General features: G+C 48.3%; 1 protein-coding gene across 3 annotated transcripts in view; it reads right to left on the bottom strand.

The window, feature by feature from the left end:
* MELK (maternal embryonic leucine zipper kinase) overlaps positions 1–19393 on the bottom strand; it is a 47833-nt gene extending 28440 nt beyond the window's left edge. The window contains exons 1-3 of one of the 3 annotated variants that reach the window (XM_088460130.1): positions 19372–19393; positions 5477–5566; positions 3347–3432 (exon numbers count right to left, since the gene is read on the bottom strand). In XM_088460130.1, coding sequence (XP_088316256.1) covers positions 3347–3432; positions 5477–5540 — 150 coding nt within the window. In that variant the 5' untranslated portion in view covers positions 5541–5566; positions 19372–19393. Of the gene's footprint in view, positions 1–3346; positions 3433–5476; positions 5567–17460; positions 17483–19287 lie in introns of those variants that run through there. The other 2 variants (XM_088460129.1, XM_088460128.1) reach the window with 2 other exon arrangements.
* Positions 19394–20697: the final 1304 nt, after the last annotated feature.

The raw sequence follows: 20697 nt of genomic DNA, 5'->3' as shown, positions 1-20697 counted from the left end.
CAGACCCGGGACTTTGATGTAAAAGGGGTATAAGTCTCCAAATCTATATACAAAGAGCTATAATGTAGCGGCCGCAGCTTTTTTCATTCCAAGTTCTGTTGTGCTTCATATAGACTAATACCCCTTTCACATTTCCACCAATAACCCGGGTTATTGCACGTAAACGTGCAGCAACCCGGGTTACTGTGCAGTGTGAAAGGGCCAGGTTGTAATAAGCTGGGTTGAGCGACCCAGCATTTCAACACTGGTAAAGAGCAGGGATGAACACTGCGATGCAGTGTGAACAGGTAACCTGGGTCCCATTCACAGCATAGGTAGAGCCAGCGCTTGGAGATTCTCTCATCTCCAAGCATCGGCTCAGCTAGTGATGGCAGTGACGTCAATAAGCCGGGTCGGGCTGTCAATCTGAAAGAGGTCTCAGATGGGATGGACGAGTGAACAAAATACGGTGAAAGGTGTATTAGTCACAAATAATGTTGCATATCAAATTAATCAGCACAGTCTGCTGATGCATTCTAGTCGCATTGCGACTTAGATGCATTTTCGGAAAATAAAAAAAAATAAAAAAAGACGCACAGTTAGCAGAGTTGCAGAGACCTGGCGGCTCACTCACGCCAGGCAAGTGACTCTGCATGGCGTATTGAGGCTAGATGTAGGACAACACATCTGTAGGCAAAACTTCCATGTGATGGAAGTTCCCCAATACTGGAGTAGAATTGTTCCAACATACCCCCCTGATATACAAGGTGGATAATGTTAGAATTTTTTTTCTGTACAGTGTATTATTCTGCTGGCTTCCATCACTGCAAGGTAATTTTGTGCGTCCATGGTGGTTTTAGTACATTAGTGCAGAGAACACAAGTGACTGAACCCTAAAAAGGTATTCCCCACACAGAGTCCCTATTTTGTTTAGTACAGTTATTAATTCAAGAACTTAGAGGATCAAAGACCGGACATCGCCAGAGACCAAACACTTGAACTGGCAATTAATAAAAGGGAAGTCCTCCAAGCAATGATAGCTGGGACTCAGTTTCAATAGTCAAATTCCATATGGCAGACCAGCAGTCCTTGTTAACTGTTTAGGTAGTCTATACTAAGATGTTAGAGACAGCATGATTAGCTGCCTACCAGATAAGTGACTTTTACAAATTTCAAGATTAATTTAATCTGGATCACCCTCATATGGACTCTTGCCAGGAGAAAGTGTTTGAATGTAGAGTTGATTTTTAAAGAACATGCATACAGTATAAGAGAGTTTATTCGGTCCAAAGGAAGAAACACCCTCTGCTACAGTGCTTGTAAAAGTATTCACACCCTTTGCATTTTTCATGTTTTGTTGCCTCACAACCTGGAATTAAAATGGATTGGTTGAAGGTGTGCATCATTTCATTCACAGAATATGCCTACAACTGTGAAGTTGTGTTTTTTTATATTGTGAATCAAACAACATTTAGGACAACATAACAGAAAACTGCAGAGTGCATAACTATTCAACCCCCTAAAGTCAGTACTTTGTCGAGCCACCTTTTGCAGCAATTACAGCTGCAAGTCGCTTTGGATAAGTCTCTATGAGCTTGCCACATTTTTCCCCTGGGATTTTACCGATTCATCAAGGTAAAACTGCTCCAGCTCCTTCATGTTGGATGGTTTCTGCTTGTGAACAGCAATCTTCAAGTCTGACCACAGATTCTCAATTGGAGTGAGATCTGGGCTTTGACCAAGCCATTCCAACACATTTAAATGTTTCCCCTTAAACCACTCGAGTGTTGCTTTAGCAGTATGCTTACGGTCATTGTCCTGCTGGAAGGTGAACCTCCGTCCCAGTCTCAAATCACAGGCAGACTGAAACAGGTTTTGCTCAAGAATATCCCTGTATTTAGCACCATCCATCTTTCCATCGACTCAAATCAGTTTCCTAGTCCCTGCTGCTGAAAAACATCCCCACAGCATAATGCTGCCACCACCCTGTTTCACTGTGGGGAAGGTGTTCTTGGGGTGAAGGGATGTGTTGGGTTTGCGCCATACATAGAGTTTTCCTTGGTGGCAGAAAAGGAAAATTTTAGTTTCATCTGACCATAGCACCTTCCTCCATACATTTGGAGAGTCATCCACATGCCTTTTGGCAAACTCAAATCGTGTCTTCTTATTTTTATCACTAAGTAATGGCTTTTTTCTGGCCACTCTTAAATAAAGCCCAGCTCTATGGCGTGTACGGCTTATTGTGGTCACATGCACAGATAAACCAGTCTCTGCTGTGGAACTCTGCAGCTCCTTCAGGGTTACCTTTGGTCTCTGTGCTGCCTGTCTGATTAATGCCCTCCTTACCCGGTCTGAGTTTTGGTGGGCGGGCCCTCTCTTGGCAGGTTAGTTGTGGTACCATGTTCTTTCCATTTGATGATGAGTGATTTGATGGTGCTCCGGGGAATCAAAGATTTGGATAATTTTTTTTTTTATAACCCAACCCAGAATTGTACTTCAAACAAGTCAGGGACAAAGTTGTTGAGTATAGCTCCTTGGTCTTTATGGTGTGATGCCTCTTGCTTAGTGGTGTTGCAGCCTCTGGGGCCTTTCAGAAAAGGTGTGTTTGTACTGACAGATCATGTGACACTAAAGGTGCCCACACACATACAGATGTCCTCACGATACGATTTTATGGCCAAATTCCTCATGAACTTTCACGGGAGCTCCCTTACCGTCGTGATCACAATTTGGAGTTAAAAACCTCCAATCTGACTAAAGATCTATCTTGCAGCCAATGCATTCTATCCCAGATTGGCTAATCTGCCCAACAGCACGGCAGATCTGAAGATGTGATGTACGAGGAGCGGGGACGCGCATCGGCATCGTGCTCGTGAGTATAAACTCACGATTTGTACTTTTTTACCCGATTCGTCGAAATCGTCCAAATCGTGTAAAATGTCGCTATGTGTGTGGGCACCTTTAGATTTCATACAGGTGGACTTCATTTCACTAATACTGTGTGACTTCTGAAGATAATTGGTTGTACCAGAACTTTTGAGGGGGCTTCATAGCAAAGGGGGTGATTACATATGCACATGCCAATTTTCAGATTTGTATTTATAAAGATTCTTTAAATATATTTTTCTCATTTCACTTCGCCAAATTAGACTATTTTGTGCAGATCAATCACAAAAAAAAAATCAGATAAAAAAAATAAATTACAGGTTGTAATGTAACAAAAAAGGTAAAAAGCCAAGGGGGTGAATACTTTTGCACCCAAGGCACTGTATATGTTGCATTTATTATCCTATATACTCAATTACATCTGCATGTTTCCTGAGCTCAAAAATATATGCACAAAATGGTAAAACAAATCTTTAAATACCCCTAGAGAATCTTTGTCCATGATCTTTATTGCTACTTTTTCGCCAGTCAGATGATGACTTGCAAGCTTGACTTTAGCAAATCCACCTAGCACAGGGAACGAATGCAACATTTTAACGTATGGTCATGAAAAAAGAAAAAAAAAAAAAAAATTATACATTGAAGGAAATGCTGGATTAATGCTCAAATCTTGGGCAACAGCAAGTGGGTTCTTAAATTTTGAGATGTTCCACATATGCATTTAGAAAAGTAAAAGGTGTGAATTGATCCATAGGCTGTGAAAGGGCACTCCTAACATCTATTCCAACTTGCTGTGGTACATTTAAAAGAAAAGGTTTTGTTTTGGGTAAGTTTGTAGTTACTGTTCAGGCTTCCTGCTTCGCTTAGCAGAATGTTGCCTTGCTCATTGCAGTCACTAGCAGCCAAATGTCTAAAGCATAAAAACACTTGAAAAATACTGAGACTTCCTAAAGCTGGGCATAAATTATACAATTATCTGGCTGTTGCAAAGATAATCAGCCAGATAACTGAGCAGTGTATTTGCTTGAACGACCACAATTTATCGATTTGTCGGACATGCTGAGTCGTCCAGCATGTCCGAAAGATCAGATAACTTGTGTAGTTAAGCTGTTTTAGCAGGGACCTCCCCGATTTTAAAGGGGAAAAATGTGCCCTGCCCTTTTAGCAGCTCCCCGCTAAAACAGCCCACCCTGGCCCTTCTACACCTGCATACCACAGTGACCCGCGGGTGGGAAAAGTTGCGCTGACCGATCACCACTGGGTGAATAGACGCCATACCCACCACTTTAGCGCCCGCAGTATAGCAGGAACACTAATTACAGTGTTCTCCCCACGCTTTGTCGGGCGGTCCGCCCGGAAAAAATCCCCCACCATCCGGCACTGTAACATCGGCGGAGCAGCCGGTGCATTGCACAAGTGTAGGGCAGACGCAGTGAGAAGCAATCTGCCCTACACAGAAACAGACAGACGGCAGCTGTGTGTTTGTCATAGCAGCGCAGTCAGCCAATGAGAGTCATACACAGAGACTGATTGGCTGCTGCGGCCACGGAGGGAGCCGGCTGGAGCTCACTCATGAGCTCCCAATCCGGCTCCCCCAGCAGCGGTTGATGGGAGAGACTTCATGACGTCTCTCCCATAGTGCAGAGCGGGCTGGGAGCAGTGGGTAAGTTGTCTATTTTTTTTTCTTTTGCGAGTATGCGTTACTGTATAAAAGGGGCTGCTACTGGGGTCACTGCATAAGGGGCACTATTTCAGCCTGGGGTACTGCATAAGGGGCCAGTCTGGGGGCACTACATAAGCTAAACTACAGGGGGCAATGCATAAAGGGGAAAACTACAGGGGGCACTGTATAAATGGCACAAATACATGGGGCACTGCATAACAGGCACTTTTGACTGAGAGCCAGTGGGGGAGTAGCCCGAGACCTGTCGGGCTGGATTGGTAAGGGAGATACCTTTTCCCAGTGCGCGCATAATTACGAAGGCCCCCCACACAGCTACTTTTTGATGCCACCCGGCTGGAAAAAGTTTCTGGGGACAACACTGAATTAGGTGCTGCTAATTGGCAGCTTTGGGCAGTGTATGGGCTACCCTGGCATAGTGTTCACTCTAGCTCCGGCGGCAGGCAGGGCACCGGAGCAAGAGGGGGCACCGAAAAGGGGGCATGGCCATTGAAAATGGGACGTGTCTATAGAACGCGTCCCCTTTTCATCACTCTTGGGGTCGCGCCCGGCACACACGGACACGCCGGCAGCCCCCAAGCGCTGCAGACAGGGAGAATAGATGCCGGGTGCATGCGCCCGGCGTCTATTCTCCGGCGGTGACCAGGTCACCGCATATTTCTCCACCCGCGGGACACTGCGACCCGTGGGTGAAGACGGCACCCGCAGGCTGTGAGGGCAGGGCGCTTTTTGCCCTCCAGAAGGAGGGAGGGCGCCGCGCTAAAAACAGCCTAGTGGGAACGCTACAGACCATCGACATTTCCCCTGAGATTCAGTGTCCTTATGTAACAGTATTATGCATCCACATTAAATACTACTGAAAAAATCTAATAAATCTGCAGATTCAAATAAGAGCAATACATATTACATGTAGGCAAAATAAAAGGCTACCTGTTCCAATGGTTTCATGTAACTCATAATACTTTAGCAGTTCATCATAATCATCTACAACCATTTTGTAATTCTGGCCAAGCTCGAGACCTGAAAAATACAAAGAATAGCGCATTTGAGACATACTATAACAGGAAACCAAACAGAACCCCCCCCCCCCCCACACACACACAGAAAATGGCACAGCTTCATGAGTTCCCCCCCCCCCTTCTAAATATGCTGAAGTGTACCACACAAACTGTAAAAGGATAATGGGTCATTCCGCATCAAATGAACGCAATTTCCGAAAACCTAATTTGGTATAATAAATCATGCCATTGGGGTAAAGGAACCCCCAAATCTTAGGCTAAGTACACTTGTTTTCCAGTTATTTGCCTTTAAAGCTGCACATTTTTTTTTTTTTTTTATTTGTTGCTAACAGTTTTCTTTATTTTACAGAAGAAAAAAAAAATAAAGAAAAAAAACCGGCTGTGTGATTCAAAAAACACTAATGATTGAATATAATTCAAGCGGCGAGAGAATAGAACCAATGCTCTTCTACAACCTAAACCCCTTTACCGACCACTGGTCTCCGTGCCTTCCAACGGGAGTTCCCGCTGTGAGACCTAACAGAGTCTCAGTGCGGCAGCACGCAAGCCTACAGAGCAATCCGGGACGTTCAACTGATAAGGAATTGTACGGCACACTCCACGTGAACACCGGTCTCTATGTCCATGATCGATTCGCAGGTCAGTACTGGATACAACCTAATAAAAAGGACAGTGCACAAACACCGCAGCTTTATCCAACAAGTGGGTGGGCTCATTATATACATATTGTGACACAGTTAGGTTAGGGGGTCCCTCTCCTGGGTAGAGGACTCCTTACACACACACACACACACACACACACACAGGGAAGCAGCACACCAGTCTGGATGCAAGTACAAGCTGTCGGCGCCAGTCATTGTTGTACAATGTCAGAAATATAAAGAAAACAAATATAAATCCTAGCCCTGTCGGGGCACTAACTTCACAGGTAGTTCCCTCACTACCAGAACCTGGCAGGGCCTAATGCCCTCGCCAGCAACAAAAGCACAGTACAACACTCACAGTTAGGTATCCAAGTGTCTCTGAGCAAACTCCCTGTCTGCTCTCCCAGGTGAAACAATCAGCCCTAAACACACTAGGCTTATATTGGCCACTCTCAGGTGGAAACCCTAACAAGCCTGTTACCAGGCTGCGAGAACCAAAACCTGGAGTGGCCGTGGGTGGAGCCCTCCCTCTCCTCTCACCCACAACCCCCAGGTCCCAAACCGGCTTTTCAAAAAGCCGAAACTCAAGCCTGCTACACTGCAGACTTTCTCCTGGGGATTTTAAACACATAAGACAGGAATCTGGGACAAATGTACCTGCCACCGACCACTTTACCAGTGATAGAGAGAAAATATATATATATAATATTTTCTCTCTATTTATTTGTGTTCCCTCTAGCTCCGGCGGGAGGCAGGGCGCCGGAGCTAGAGAGGGCATATCCGCGCTCCGAAGGGGGCGTGGTCATCGAAAAGGGGGCATGTCTATAAGACGCGTCCCCTTTTCGTCACTCTTGGGGGCGTGCCCGGCACTTACGGACACGCCGGGCAGCCCCCAAGCCCTGCAGACAGGGAGAATAGATGCCGGGCGCATGCGCCCGGCGTCTATTCTCCGGCAGTGACCGGGCCACAGCACATTTCTTCACCCGCGGGACACTGCGTCCCGCGGGTGAAGACGGTTCCCGCAGGCTGTTAGGGCAGGGCGCTTTTTGCCTTCCAGAAAGAGGGCAGGGCGCCGCGCCCCGCTAAAACAGCCTAGCGGGTACGCTAGCTATATCTATATATACACACATACATGCAGTGGTGGCCAAAATTGCAGACACACTTTGAAATTTGAATGTTTTTCAACTTCGAATGCTTATAAAAACTTTCACTTCACGCAGTGCAATGATTCATATATCAAACGACAGGAAATTTAATGCCGAATTCAACACAATAAACAGAGGTCAAATATTTGCATTACAAGGGAAGTTATGCCATGAATACAACACTTAGGGTGAAAATAATATGAGATATGGTAAGAACTTACCCTTGTTATCTCTATTTCTACGAAGTCCATAGGGTTCCACAGGATACCTTGGGGTATAGGTGATTATGTCAGGCATCGGGCACCATAGAGTTAAGTTTTCAGTCCTCCCAGTATGCACTAGGGTCCCCCTCCTATACCCCGCCCCCGGGCCAAGGCATCTCAGTTAGTTACCAAGCCATAGGCCGGAGGAGGAGAAGGAAGAGCGAGAAGAAAGATCTGGACACACACAAGAATCACATTCTCACCAGAGGGAGACGGAAAAACCGGTGACCAGAGTAAAGCCCATCTGCAGCACAGGTGCGACAGGGCGGGAGTCCTGTGGAACCCTATGGACTTCGTAGAAATAGAGATAACAAGGGTAAGTTCATACCATCTCTCATATTTTCTACTTCAGGGTCCATAGGGTATCCACAGGATACCTTGGGGATGTCCCAAAGCAGTATCCTTTAAGGGTGGGGACGCTCCTGTGCTGAAAGGAGAATCCGCCGCCCGAAGGAAGCATCCTGAGAGGCGAAGGTGTCAAACCTGTAATACCTCACGAAGGTAAGGACAGAGGACCACGTAGCAGCCTTGAAGATCTGGACTGCAGAGGCACCACGTCGAGCTGCCCACGAAGGACCCACAGACCTAGTGGAATGAGCCTTCACAGGAGGAACCGGCAGACCTTCATGAAGATAAGCTTCAGAAATAGCCATACGGATCCAGGCTGCAAAAGTTTGCTTTGAAGCAGGCCAACCCTTTTTACGGAAGCCATAGAGGACAAACAAGGCGTCCGACTTCCTAAACGAAGAAGTGCGGTCAACATAAGTCCTTAAGGCCCGAACATCATCCAAAGTGGCCTCACCCACTGAAAGGCCAGGTGAGTTAAAGGCCGGAACAACTATTTCCTCGTTAACATAAAACCGGGAAACAACTTTGGGAAGAAATTCAGGACGAGTGCAGAGCACTGCCCTGTTCCCATGAAAAATCAAGAAAGGGGGTCTACAAGAAAGAGCCCCTAAATCAGAAACACGTCTGGCCGAAGCTATGGCGAGAAGGAAAACAGTCTTAGCTGTTAGCCATTTAAGATCCACTGAGCCCAGTGGTTTAAACGGCGGTCCCTGGAGAGCCCTCAGGACCACAGCCAAATCCCAAGGCTCCACCGGTGGAACAAAGGGTGGCTGAATGCGTAGAACACCTTGCATAAAGGTGCGCACATCCGGAATTGTAGCAATCCTACGATGGAACCAGACAGACAGGGCCGAAACCTGCACCTTCAAAGAAGCAAGGCGAAGCCCATGGTCTAGTCCCGCTTGCAGGAAGGCGAGAATCTGAGACAGACGAAACTCCCGCGGTGCATAACCTCTCGGCCGACACCACTGAAAGAACATATGCCACACGCGATGGTATATTCTCGCGGAAGACGGCTTCCGAGCTCTGAGCATGGTATGCACTACAGAGCTGGAAAACCCCCTGGACCTTAACATGGCAGTCTCAACAGCCACGCCGTCAAAGACAGCAGAGTCAGGTCCGGGTGAAGACAAGGACCCTGTGACAGAAGGTCCGGACGTAGCGGCAACCGCAGAGGACTGTCCACGGACAGACCCTGAAGGTCTGAGTACCAGTGCGGTCTGGGCCATGCGGGAGCTATCAACAGGAGCATCCCTCCTTCCTGTTTGAATTTCCGGATTACCCGTGGAAGAAGGGAAACCGGCGGAAAGAGATAAGCAAACCGGAACATCCACCAGACAGAGCATCCACCAGAGACGCCTCTTTGTCTCTTGTGCGAGACCCGTACACCGGCAACTTGTTGTGCCGGGACGCCATGAGGTCGATCTCTGGAAGACCCCACCTGTCCACCAGCAGTTGAAAAACATCCAGGTGCAGGGACCATTCTCCCGGATGAACGTCCTGGCGACTGAGAAAGTCCGCCTCCCAGTTTAGCACTCCCGGGATGAAGACAGCTGATATGGCAGGAAAGATTGCGCTCCGCCCATACCAGGATCCGAGACACCTCTACGAGAGCCGCCCGACTTCGGGTTCCTCCTTGCCGGTTTATGTAGGCCACGGTGGTAGCGTTGTCCGACTGGACCTGCACTGGGTGACCTTGGAGAACCCGACGTGCCTGCTGGAGAGCGTTGAACACCGCTCGGAGTTCCAAGATGTTTATTGGAAGCTCTGCTTCTGCCGGCATCCACCTGCCCTGGAACAAGTGTGGACCCGAAACTGCTCCCCAGCCCCGAAGATTGGCGTCGGTCAACAGGACCCAATTCGACCCAGCCAGAACACACGACCCTTGTTGAGATGGGTCGTCTGCAACCACCAGGCAAGGGACAGGCGAACCTCCGGAGTGAGCACTATCGTCTGGGATTTTAGAGACTGAGGCAGTCCATTCCACTTGGACAGGATCAGGTGCTGCAGAGGTCTGGAGTGAAACTGGGCATATTCCACCATGTCGAATACCGACACCATGGAGCCCAGTAACCTCATCGCCGAGTGTAGAGACACCCGGCGGCTCTGCAGACAACTGCGCACCCTCGACTGTAAGACAGAGATCTTTTCCCCCGTCACGAAGATCCTTTGCCGTCCCGAGTCCAATAAGGCTCCGAGGTGCAGAATCCGCCGAGATGGGACCAGGGTGGACTTCTGCCAGTTTATTAACCAGCCATGCCGTTGCAGTAGTGCAATGGTCAGGTCCAAGTGGCGCAGAAGGAGCTCTGGAGATCCTGCCACCAATAACAGGTCGTCCAAGTACGGCAACATGCGGACCCCCTGCAGCCGCAGGGAAGCCGCCATGGCCGCCATGACCGCCATCACCTTGGTGAAAACACGTGGTGCTGTCGCCAGGCCAAAAGGTAACGCCCGGAACTGAAAGTGGTCGCTGCGGATTGCAAACCTGAGGAACCGCTGATGGCGCAAAACAATAGGGACATGCAGGTAAGCGTCCTGTATGTCCAATGACACCATGTAGTCCCCAGGTTCCAGCGCCAGAATGATGGACCGTAGGGTCTCCATCCGAAACTTCGGCACCCGCAAAGATTTGTTGAGAGCTTTGAGGTTGAGAATCGGACAAAACAACCCATTGGGTTTCTGCACCAAAAAGAGATTGGAATAGAAACCCTGGCCCTTCTGGGAGAATGGAACAGGCACTATAACTCCAGCCTGGAGCATAGTGTGCAAAACTTTCCGCAGCTCCGTGGCTTTGTTCCGGTCTGATGGTAGACCCGTGGTGAAGAATCGAGCCGGAGGTCTGTGCCGGAAGGAGAGGGCATACCCGTGTGAGACCACCTCGAGAACCCAAGTGTCTGTCGTGGTGACCGACCAACACTGGGTGAACTGCAGCAGGCGCCCTCCCCATTTGGGATCCCCCAAAGGGAGGCCCGGACCGTCAGGCCACAGGCTTGTCATCTGGCTTAGGGGCCGGACGTCTGGTACTCCAGGCCTGCTTCCGGGGCTTGGCCGATTTCTTGGGGCCAGCCTGACGGGGAAAGGACTGTGTCTTAGGCCTACCCTGGGCCCTATAAGACCGAAAGGACGGAGTACCTGAACGAGAAGGAACAGCAGCCGACGTGAGACATGCCGATTTAGCTGCCGCCAGCGTGGCTACAATTTTGTCCAGGTCCGGACCGAAGAGAACTTCGCCGTTAAAAGGCAACGCCTCCAAACCCTTTTTGGAATCAGCGTCCGCCTTCCAGGATCGCAACCACAAGGTGCGACGAGCAGCCACAGCTGCCGAAGAAATTCGAAACGCCAGGGTACTAACATCCAAGGCCGCTTCGTTGATATATGTGGCCGAATCCCGGAGATTGCCGATCAACTCAGTCTGCTCGGCCGAATAGTCGGAATCGAAGGACGCCTCCAACGTATCAGCCCAGCGCTCCATAGCTCGGGTAACCCAGCAAATGGCCATAGCCGGCCGCGCATCCCCCCCCGCAAGGGAATAGACGGACTTCAGGCAGATCTCCACCTTGCGGTCCCGTAGCATCCTTAAGGGAGGACATGGATGGCATGGGTAATGTGGCACTACGGACAAGGCGTGTCACATGAGAATCCACCTGAGGGGATTCCCACTTTGCAAAATAATGGTCCGCAAACGGATATGCCACTGCTAAACGCCTTTGAGGCCGATATCGTTTGCCTGGCTGTTTCCACACTTTCTCTAGGTGGTCAACTATTTGCCCCGAAAGAGGAAACACTGTGGTATCTCCTTTAACATCTTTGAAAAAGGCGTATTTGGACTTTGATACCGGAGGCTCCTCATCCTCAATAACTAAAGCAGTACGGACTGCACGAATAAGGCCAGGTATATACACCTTAGACTTAGCATCCGACTCTTTAGGGCGGGAAGTTTCCTGGTCAGAAAGATCCAGAATCTCCCCATCATCGGACGTCCCGTCGTCATCCTCATAAGGAGCAGACAGGCCACCGGCCGCTTGTGAGGCCGCATCACAGACTCCCCTTGTAACACTTCTGACAACTGCTGTACAGAGTTTGTTAACGAATTAACCCACGCAGGCTCAAGAGAGACCTGAGGAGGGGAAATAGGGAGACTGTGGGGTACCATCAATTGTCTTGGGAAACCCTGCATGGGTGACGACACCACTGACTGCTGGGACAAACCCATCTGAGTGAGGGCAGGCTGCGGAGCTAACTGGCCCACGAGGGTTGTAAGCGTTTTGGCAAAAGCCAGCCCAGGGCGGCTCCTGTACCGGAGCCGTGAACGTAATCGGTCGCGTCAACGAATAACACAGTCGACATAGTCCTTCCGCACTGCCGTCCCCCTCCGCTATAGGTACCTTGCATGTAGTACATAACAGCTGGAGAGGAAAATCACTTTCAGACATAATGGTAAATATGTGACCCCTCTCACTGATACTCGTTAGTATAGTGTGAGACCACCCTGCAAGCACCGCACCGCAAGGGCTTTAGCAGAAAGAACAAGGACAGTTAAATGCTGACAGATAGAAAATGAAAGTACAGGCAGCAGACGCTAGCATAGGTCACATACAATGCAAAAAAATCAATTCCTGCACTATCAGCGCTGAACCTCAACTACACAGACACAGAGCCTGGTAGGACACAGCACTGCATACACAGACCTTATCCAACGGAGGAGAGGTATGCAGGGGGACCCAGACCACGATGCCACCGTTCTTCAGCGTTCAGCAGCGCTCACCATGCTTCTTCCAAAGATGGCCACCGAGGAGCAGAGAGGAGGCTGGCCTGGGGGAGGAGCGCTGATACAGGACCAGTCAGCGTGTGCAGAGAGGGCTGTGTGCAGCGGGGGAGGCGCCGGCTGTGAGACAGGGAAGGCGCGCTCCCCTGGCATGCATTTAACCCCTGGGACGCCGCAGCGCTACCGCTCTGCCGCGGTCCTGCTGTCCCAGGGGGGTAGTGGAAGCGCACGTTAGAACCTGGCTCCACGCTGCAGCCAGTCCCCAGGGAGCCCCCTGCCTGGGGACTCTGGACCATGTGTTTCAGAGGGACCCAACTGCTTACCTTTGTCCCCCTTGATTCCGGCCACGGCCCTAAACATCTGGGGTCACCGCTAGCTGTGACCCCTGATGTCTACCAGCATCCCCGGATCAGTACCGGCATTCTGGTACCGGCGGGGGTGTAGGGAAGACAGCATGGACGTCAGGACTGACAGTCCATGCTGTACTTCCAGATGTGCAGCCACAGCTGCTTGAAGAAAACTTCAGGGGCTCTTCTTAGCCCCCACTCCAACAGGTGCACCCGACTCCGGCCGGGCACCAAACTAAACTGAGATGCCTTGGCTCGGGGGCGGGGTATAGGAGGGGGACCCTAGTGCATCCTGGGAGGACTGAAAACTTAACTCTATGGTGCCCGATGCCTGACGTCATTACCTATACCCCAAGGTATCCTGTGGATACCCTATGGACCCTGAAGTAGAAATCTGAAATTGCATACCATGATGAAATATCTTGGGAATAGGACCCCAATATAACACACATAATGCATTTGTGTTATATACACCTTATACACACAGCCTGCAGGTCATTTTATACTTAATTTTCAATAATTTTGTGGCTCAAGCAAAGTTTGTGCACATAAATTAATTTCATTTATGTTTCACATACAGTACACCTTATACACAGCCTGAAGGTAATGTTATACAATATTTTTAATAACTTGTGCCTTAAACAAAATTTGTGCACATTGAACCATCCAAAAAAAAATAAAAAATCAAAGGTTTCATTATGCTCAGTCATGCCAAAATAATTCCGTATTTCGGAATATTTGGATATGGGAGACTCAACCTGTACTAGCAAACTGTTGTCCATTATAATTGTTTAGTTTCAGATTTTCAATATTTCCTGTTGTGAAATTGCTTATTTATATAAATTACAACCTTTTAGTATCTAAATCATTTTTTTTTTCTACAAATTATATTCAATCATTAGTGTTGTTGAATAGCGCAGCTGATTTTCTTCTTTTAATATTCATGCTTTTGAAGTTATTGCTCCCTCTTTTTTCGGCAGCAGCATTCTCACACTATCAGGTCTTATAGGGAGCGCTACTATTCATCAGTTTTTTTAAATTGCTTTTGCAGCTCACCTAAAACTTTTATAGGCTTTCATATGATAAAAAAACGCAGTATGTTTCAATAAAAATTATACATTTCAAAATGTTTTAATTTTTTTTTTGAGAAAATCAAATTAATTGACAATACTGTGGGGCAGACAGCCGATTGTTGTATGCTGCACATGCACCACAGTGCATGTGCGTGAGTTAGCTCTGCGATCACTCACGCCGATACAAAGCCATTGCAGAGTGATTGACATCTGGTCAGCATTTGGGAGGTGGTAACAGGGGAGTGGTGGGAGAAACGCAGGCGTGCCTGTCCGTTTGAACGCTGTTACCGGGCGTGCATAAATTAGCCACTGCAACGGCATACGCAGCTTGTGTATTCATTGCATTTGATGAGATTAGCAATTTCTGAGTAAGGTCAGGGCTGTTGTAATTGTGCGTGAGGGACCGATGTTACTGATGTAAAACACAGAACTGAGAGGTATTATGGATGTGAGCTAGAGAGACCCACTACAGCTATGTTGGATTTGCGATAGGAGACATTGGCATATTTTCGAAGCAGACCTGCATGCGCAATTGCGGCTGTAATCGCAATGGAGATCCGTAGTGAATCAGACCCAGTGTCAAAAAAATCTCCAAAAGTTTTATTTTGGGATTATGTTTGGATCACTTACGTTATGTTTGGATCCAATTATGTTTTGGATGCCCTTCTGCTCCACGGGAGCTTTCACTTTTGAGCAATTCACGAAAATTGTATTTATTGGGGCACTACACATCTGAGACAAATAAACAAAAAAAAAAAAAATAGTAATATTTTTTCCAGTTCTCTTCATTACAGGAATGCTAGCGTTCCCGCTAGGCTGTTTTAGCGGGGGGCGGCGCCCTGCCCTCCTTTTGGAGGGCAAAAAGCACCCTGCCCTCCAGGAGGAGGGCAAAAAGCACCCTGCCCTCACAGCCTGCGGGTGCCGTCCTCACCCGTGGGACGCAGTGTCCCACAGGTGGAGAAATGTGCGGTGACCCGGTCACCGCCGGAGAATAGACGCCGGGCCGGCATCTATTCTCCCTTTCTGCAGCGCTTGGGGGCTGCCCGGCGTGTCCGTAAATGCCGGGCACGCCCCCAAGTATTACGAAAAGGGGACGCATCTTATAGACACCCCCCCCTTTTCATCACCACGCCCCCTTTTTGGACACGCACGCGCCTTCGGCGCGTGCACAAGGTTGTCCTCTCTAGCTCCAGCGCCCTGCCTGCCACCGGAGCTAGAGTGAACACTAGGAATGCACATTACTCTTAAGGTGTACTTGGGGGCGAGATTCTACAGACAGCACTTGCTCCCACTTCTGCGTAGGCACGCAAACTTAAATGGAAAGATACTCCTTATGGAAAATACTTCAGTTGTGTTAAATAGGCCACCTTCCACATTTCCCTGGACTACTACAAGTTGTCCAAAAGTGAAGAAAATCCTGTCACTAACTTACAGTAAGTCCACCCAAACCTAACCTGTCCCTAAGTCAGGGCTCGACAAAACCCGAGGGCCAGGTCGCCATGGTGACCAGATTTGGTTGCCCGGAGACCAGATTTTCTGCAACCCCCGGGCCCTGTAGTCAGTGGCGGGCTGGGCGCCATGTGCTCTCCGGGCCGCAGCGACATGCAGGCCGCTAGCCGTCTGTGTCTCTGTGACAGACTGCACCGCGTGTTTAGCGCTGACCGGACGGAGTTCGGTCAGCGCTACACAGTGACTGACAAACACACAGCTGCCAATGAGAGTCTGTTAGACTCTCACTGACTGCCGCCGCACCCACTGCAGGAGCCGTTCCATCTTCCGGCTCCTCCAGTGGGTAATGGAGAGACGTTGTTGCACTAATACAAGGGGGGGAACCACTACTGGGGCACTACATATGGGGGGGGGGGTTTGGAGGAAACCGCTAATGGCAGCTCTACATATGGGGGGGGGGGGGGGGAAGAACCACTACCAGCGGGCGAGCTGAGGGGGGTGGGGGGAATGCACTTGGTGGGGGTGACCACTACCGGCGGCTGAGCTGAGGGGAGGGTGGGGGGAATTGCGCGAGGGGGGGAGGGGGAGATCACTACCGGCAGCACTGCAGAGGGGGGGTGACCACTACCGGCGGCACTGCAGAGGGGGGGGGTTTGACCACTACCGGTGGCACTGCAGAGGGGGGGGGGGGATGACCACTACCGGCGGCACTGCAGAGGGGGGGGGGTTCGACCACTACCGGCGGCACTGCAGAGGGGGGGGGGTTCAGACCACTACCGGCGGCACTGCAGAGGGGGGGGGGGGTTCAGACCACTACCGGCGGCACTGCAGAGGGGGGGGGTTCCACCACTACTGGCGGCACTGCAGAGGGAGGACCAAAGCATATTCTTGCATCTGGGCCCACCACTCTAGTTCAACCACTGCCGGTGGTGGCTTTGCTTGCCCGGGGGTTTTTTGGCTGTGGAGGGGTGGTCTTTCTGGGGGTTGGTTGCCTGGAAAGGCAGGTTAGCTGCTCAATAATGTGGCTGTGGGAGGGTGGTTTACCTGCGGTACCCAGTTAGTGGTGTGGCCATGGGGGTTGGTTGCCTGAGGCGTAGGTGCCCCTATGGGAAGGGGGTGGTCTGGCTCCTACACTTTCATCCTGGCTCCTAGGTTTTAGAAAAATTTGTCAAGCCCTGCCCTAAATCACTTGTGTCACATTTGAAAAAGTGGAGTGTTTAATTACAATGGAGTATCAGACTGAGAACGTGTGCTGGGAGCAGGGAGGAACAGCAACTTGGAGAAGGGGTGCTGGGTGGGAGAGACAGCAGTCTGGGAGCAAAACTGTACTCACAAGAAGAAGCCTCCTTCACCCAGGCAGAGAAGAGAAGGCACAGACCATTAGGCTGCTGCTGATCTCCACGGGTCAGAGGAGCATGCGATTGGCTCCTGCAGTCAGAGCTTAGCACATGCTCCACTCACCCCACAGCAGAGTCTCATGGGAATTATTTCCCAGTAGTGCATTGTCCCAGTAACACTCCCGCCACCAGGACAGTCAAAACAGCCTTGATGACTGACGTGGTAAGCAGCTGCACTGCACCCCGATTAAGCGGCCAGCACTGTCGCCATAATCCCATAGAGCAGATATTTTCAACTCTAAGCACACTACACAAGATTTTAAAACTGCCGCAGCACACTATTCAGCGATACAGCACACGTGACCAATGAAAAAAAACATACAAATTGGCTCCCACACAAAAAGCACACACACATTGGCCTCCACAGGAATAAAACTCACTACAGTACAAGTGCGCTGATCTGACCGCCACAACACACTAGAAGGGTATGTAACTGCTGTATATGACAACAACTGGTGGCTCACATTTATTCTGGAGAAAGATGAAAACATTGATGAAGTGTAAGTGACATTCCTCCATCCAGCTGGTCCTTCACTGTCTTTTCTTACCCAAGGAAGCCAGATGTTTTATGGATTCCTATGGTAGATGCTCTGTGTAAGGTTAATCTGATAACTCTAGAAGGCAGAATGTAAACCCTTTCTGAAATGGAAATACTAAACAAATGAAGCCTTCAACCAGTTCCATCAAGGAACACCATCCATCCAGAGCAGCAGCACCAAATGGTAATGATCTGTAGTAAGCCTTCTTACAATATGGAACTTAAAAATAACCAAAGTTTTAAATATTTTAGTATTACCATACTGTGTCATTGTACATAATAATAATATACAAAGTATTGTTTAAGGAGATACATTAAAAGCAATAACAGGCCTAGAAATTTATCTTTTTCATTATTTTAACCAACAGACCAAAGTGAAACAATTTGAGAGGTTTTTTTATTTGTTTTTTTTATTACTAATTGGCTTTTTGAGAGTCTAAATTTTTATTTTTAAAAACTTTCACATTTTTATTGAAACATACTTCTGTTATATATCATATGAAAGCCTAAAAAAATAAAATAAGACCTTGCCCAACTCTCTAGCTCAGGGATGGGAAACCACCTGCCCGAGGGCCATATAAGGCCCTCGGAATCATTTGGTCTAGCCCTCTGAGCTTTTTCCTGCTAGCCTCATCTGGCTAGCCATGGAGCGTCCTTAGAATGCTGTAGACGGTCACACCACTGCATTGCTGTAATCACTGGCAATTGTGGCCCCGTCCCTATGTGACATCACACGGAGGGGGCATGGCCTGCACTGGGCCCGCAAATAATGTTATACAGTATATATCAAAATGGTCCTTGGCAGAAAAATAGGTTCCCCACCCCTGCTCTAACTCAAATAGGTGAGCTGCAAAAGCAATTTAAAGACTTAATAGCAAGTTTTTCATTAACAAGTTGCAGCTTTAAAAAGGCATAACTTCAAAATTAGTATTTTGACATTGAAAGGCATATAAAAGGCATATAAAGTGGTGCCTCTGCAGCAAAAGTACAGGCAGTCGTCTGACCACCCGTACACACAGCACGATGCACCAATATATCTGCCAATCAACTGAACGGCTGATAGGTTGCCCAGTATGTACCCAGCATAAAACAGAAAACAAAACAGCAGAATTTAAAATAATTAAATGAAAAAAAAAAAAAAAAAAAATTTCTTGCGTTTCCAAATTACCCCTGAATTTAAAAAGTGCCAGGACAGCTCTTGTTAGGACTTCATTTCTACATTTAACAGATGTCCCAGCATAGGACCGCTCAGACAGAGGACGACTTCGCTGGACCTCATTGGAGGGGGGTACGTATTAGTAAATACCAGTGGCTTTTTTGTATCAGTGATACTAAACGAAAAATTCCACTGCTGTTGACCTTCTTTGATAAATGGGGCCAAGAGTCAGCCAGGGAGTTGGGGAGAAGAGAGAGACAACCAGGGAAGCAGAGAAAAGCAGTAAGAGAAAACCTCTTTCCAACATTTCTCCATTTCAGCATGTAATAATTAAAAAGACATATAACACATCCTTTTCAAATGATTAAATATAGAGAGAACAAAACCTTGGCTTTCTCCAGCTCAAATGCTTTAGAAAAACTTGTTCGTTTATTAAATAAACTCCTAAGCACACACTGACACAGAGCTGGTTGCAGCTCACTGCGGGCAGGCTACAGATGGGAAGAGAAACACAATCGACATGGGGTCAGCTCATATACCATCACTACATAAACCACAGAGATCTCCGAAGTAACCGTCAGCCACTTGGGCACCGACCTGTCACCGGCTATCTGATGCTCCCACACAAGGCGATCGGCAGCCGCTAGTCGATATCAATGTGTGTGCGAAAACGAGACCAACCTTTTACGTCTGATGTGATGTCATGAACATTTAAATCTGCCGGGGAGTGAGCACAGTTTCCGGCCAGAGAGCGCCTCTGCCAATCAAATCAAACCATCTGCGTGAGAACCGATTGTAGCGCTCTGCATGCCGGGGAGAAGGTCAACTCGTCCAGAAAACGTTGAGAGAGAGGTGTGACAAGGTGGTGGGTCAAAGTCGCCATGTTAGTGGAGGAAGAAAAAGTGTAGTTTGCAAGTGCAACTTGATCAACGTGGATCTTGCGCGATAAAAAGTAATTATTCTATCCTACGTTCATGGATCATGTATAGGTGCATTTTCCACCGTAATTTAAACTGAGATATGATCACAATGAAGTACAGTATCTCAGTGACACTAAGACAAGATAAAGTGAGTTGGCCTGTTACATGATAATACTACTACTACTAATTATTAATCATCAGAATGGCAATTAGCAACCTGCAGAAGTATTAGCAACAGGGCAAGTAAAGTATAGGGAATAATTATTAAAGTTTCCAACATTTTGTACAATATATTTATCCACTCATGGGTACAAGGAGGAGGGATCCACATTGGATAAAGAGCAAATCACAGTTACTACAGAGGTAGCACAACATAATTAAATATACAAGGGTGGTTCAATAAGTAAGATAACAAGTACACTCATTGCGTAATCATTCAACTCATACATATACGTATAATCAATAGTAGGGCCTTGGTAAAGATGATTTTTCCACATAGTCCCCATACTTGCCTAAGCATTTGTTCCAATGGTACCACCAGGCATCTATCCCGCATAGAAGACATCAGTGTCAAGTGTCTGAAGCCAGGACATGGCGGCTTGCTGAACTTCATTGTCGGTTGCGAATGACCTTCCACCCAGGTGCTTTTTCAATGGTCCAAAGAGATGGAAATGACTCGCTGCCAGGTCAGGGCTGTATTGTGGTTGGTCCAGTACCTCACAATGGTAGCGCCATAACAATTCATAGATGCGGATGGCTGAGTGTGGCCTGGCGTTATCGTGAAGCAACACGACGCCTGTTCGCTGCAACCCAGGTCATTTTCGACAAACCGACTCAATGTGTGACAATAGCGAATAGCATTGACACAAACCCTCCAACATGACCCGTTCCATTAGGTACAAAACATTCTGCTCCTGGACTTCCCTCTTAATGTATGATTGCAGCCACCTGTGCTGACACCTGTCTCATCAATTACCTAGCTCAGCACAGGTGGCTGCAATCATACATTAAGAGGGAAGTCCAGGAGCAGAGTGTTTTGTACCTAATGGAACGGGTCATGTTGGAGAGTCTGTTGACATTATCTCCC

This window comes from Taudactylus pleione, unplaced genomic scaffold (assembly GCF_031769625.1).
Source record: "Taudactylus pleione unplaced genomic scaffold, aTauple2 ptg000967l, whole genome shotgun sequence".
Lineage (NCBI taxonomy): Eukaryota > Metazoa > Chordata > Amphibia > Anura > Myobatrachidae > Taudactylus > Taudactylus pleione.
Note: the sequence above shows the minus strand (reverse complement) of the source record. Positions and strands in the feature narration are given on the sequence as shown.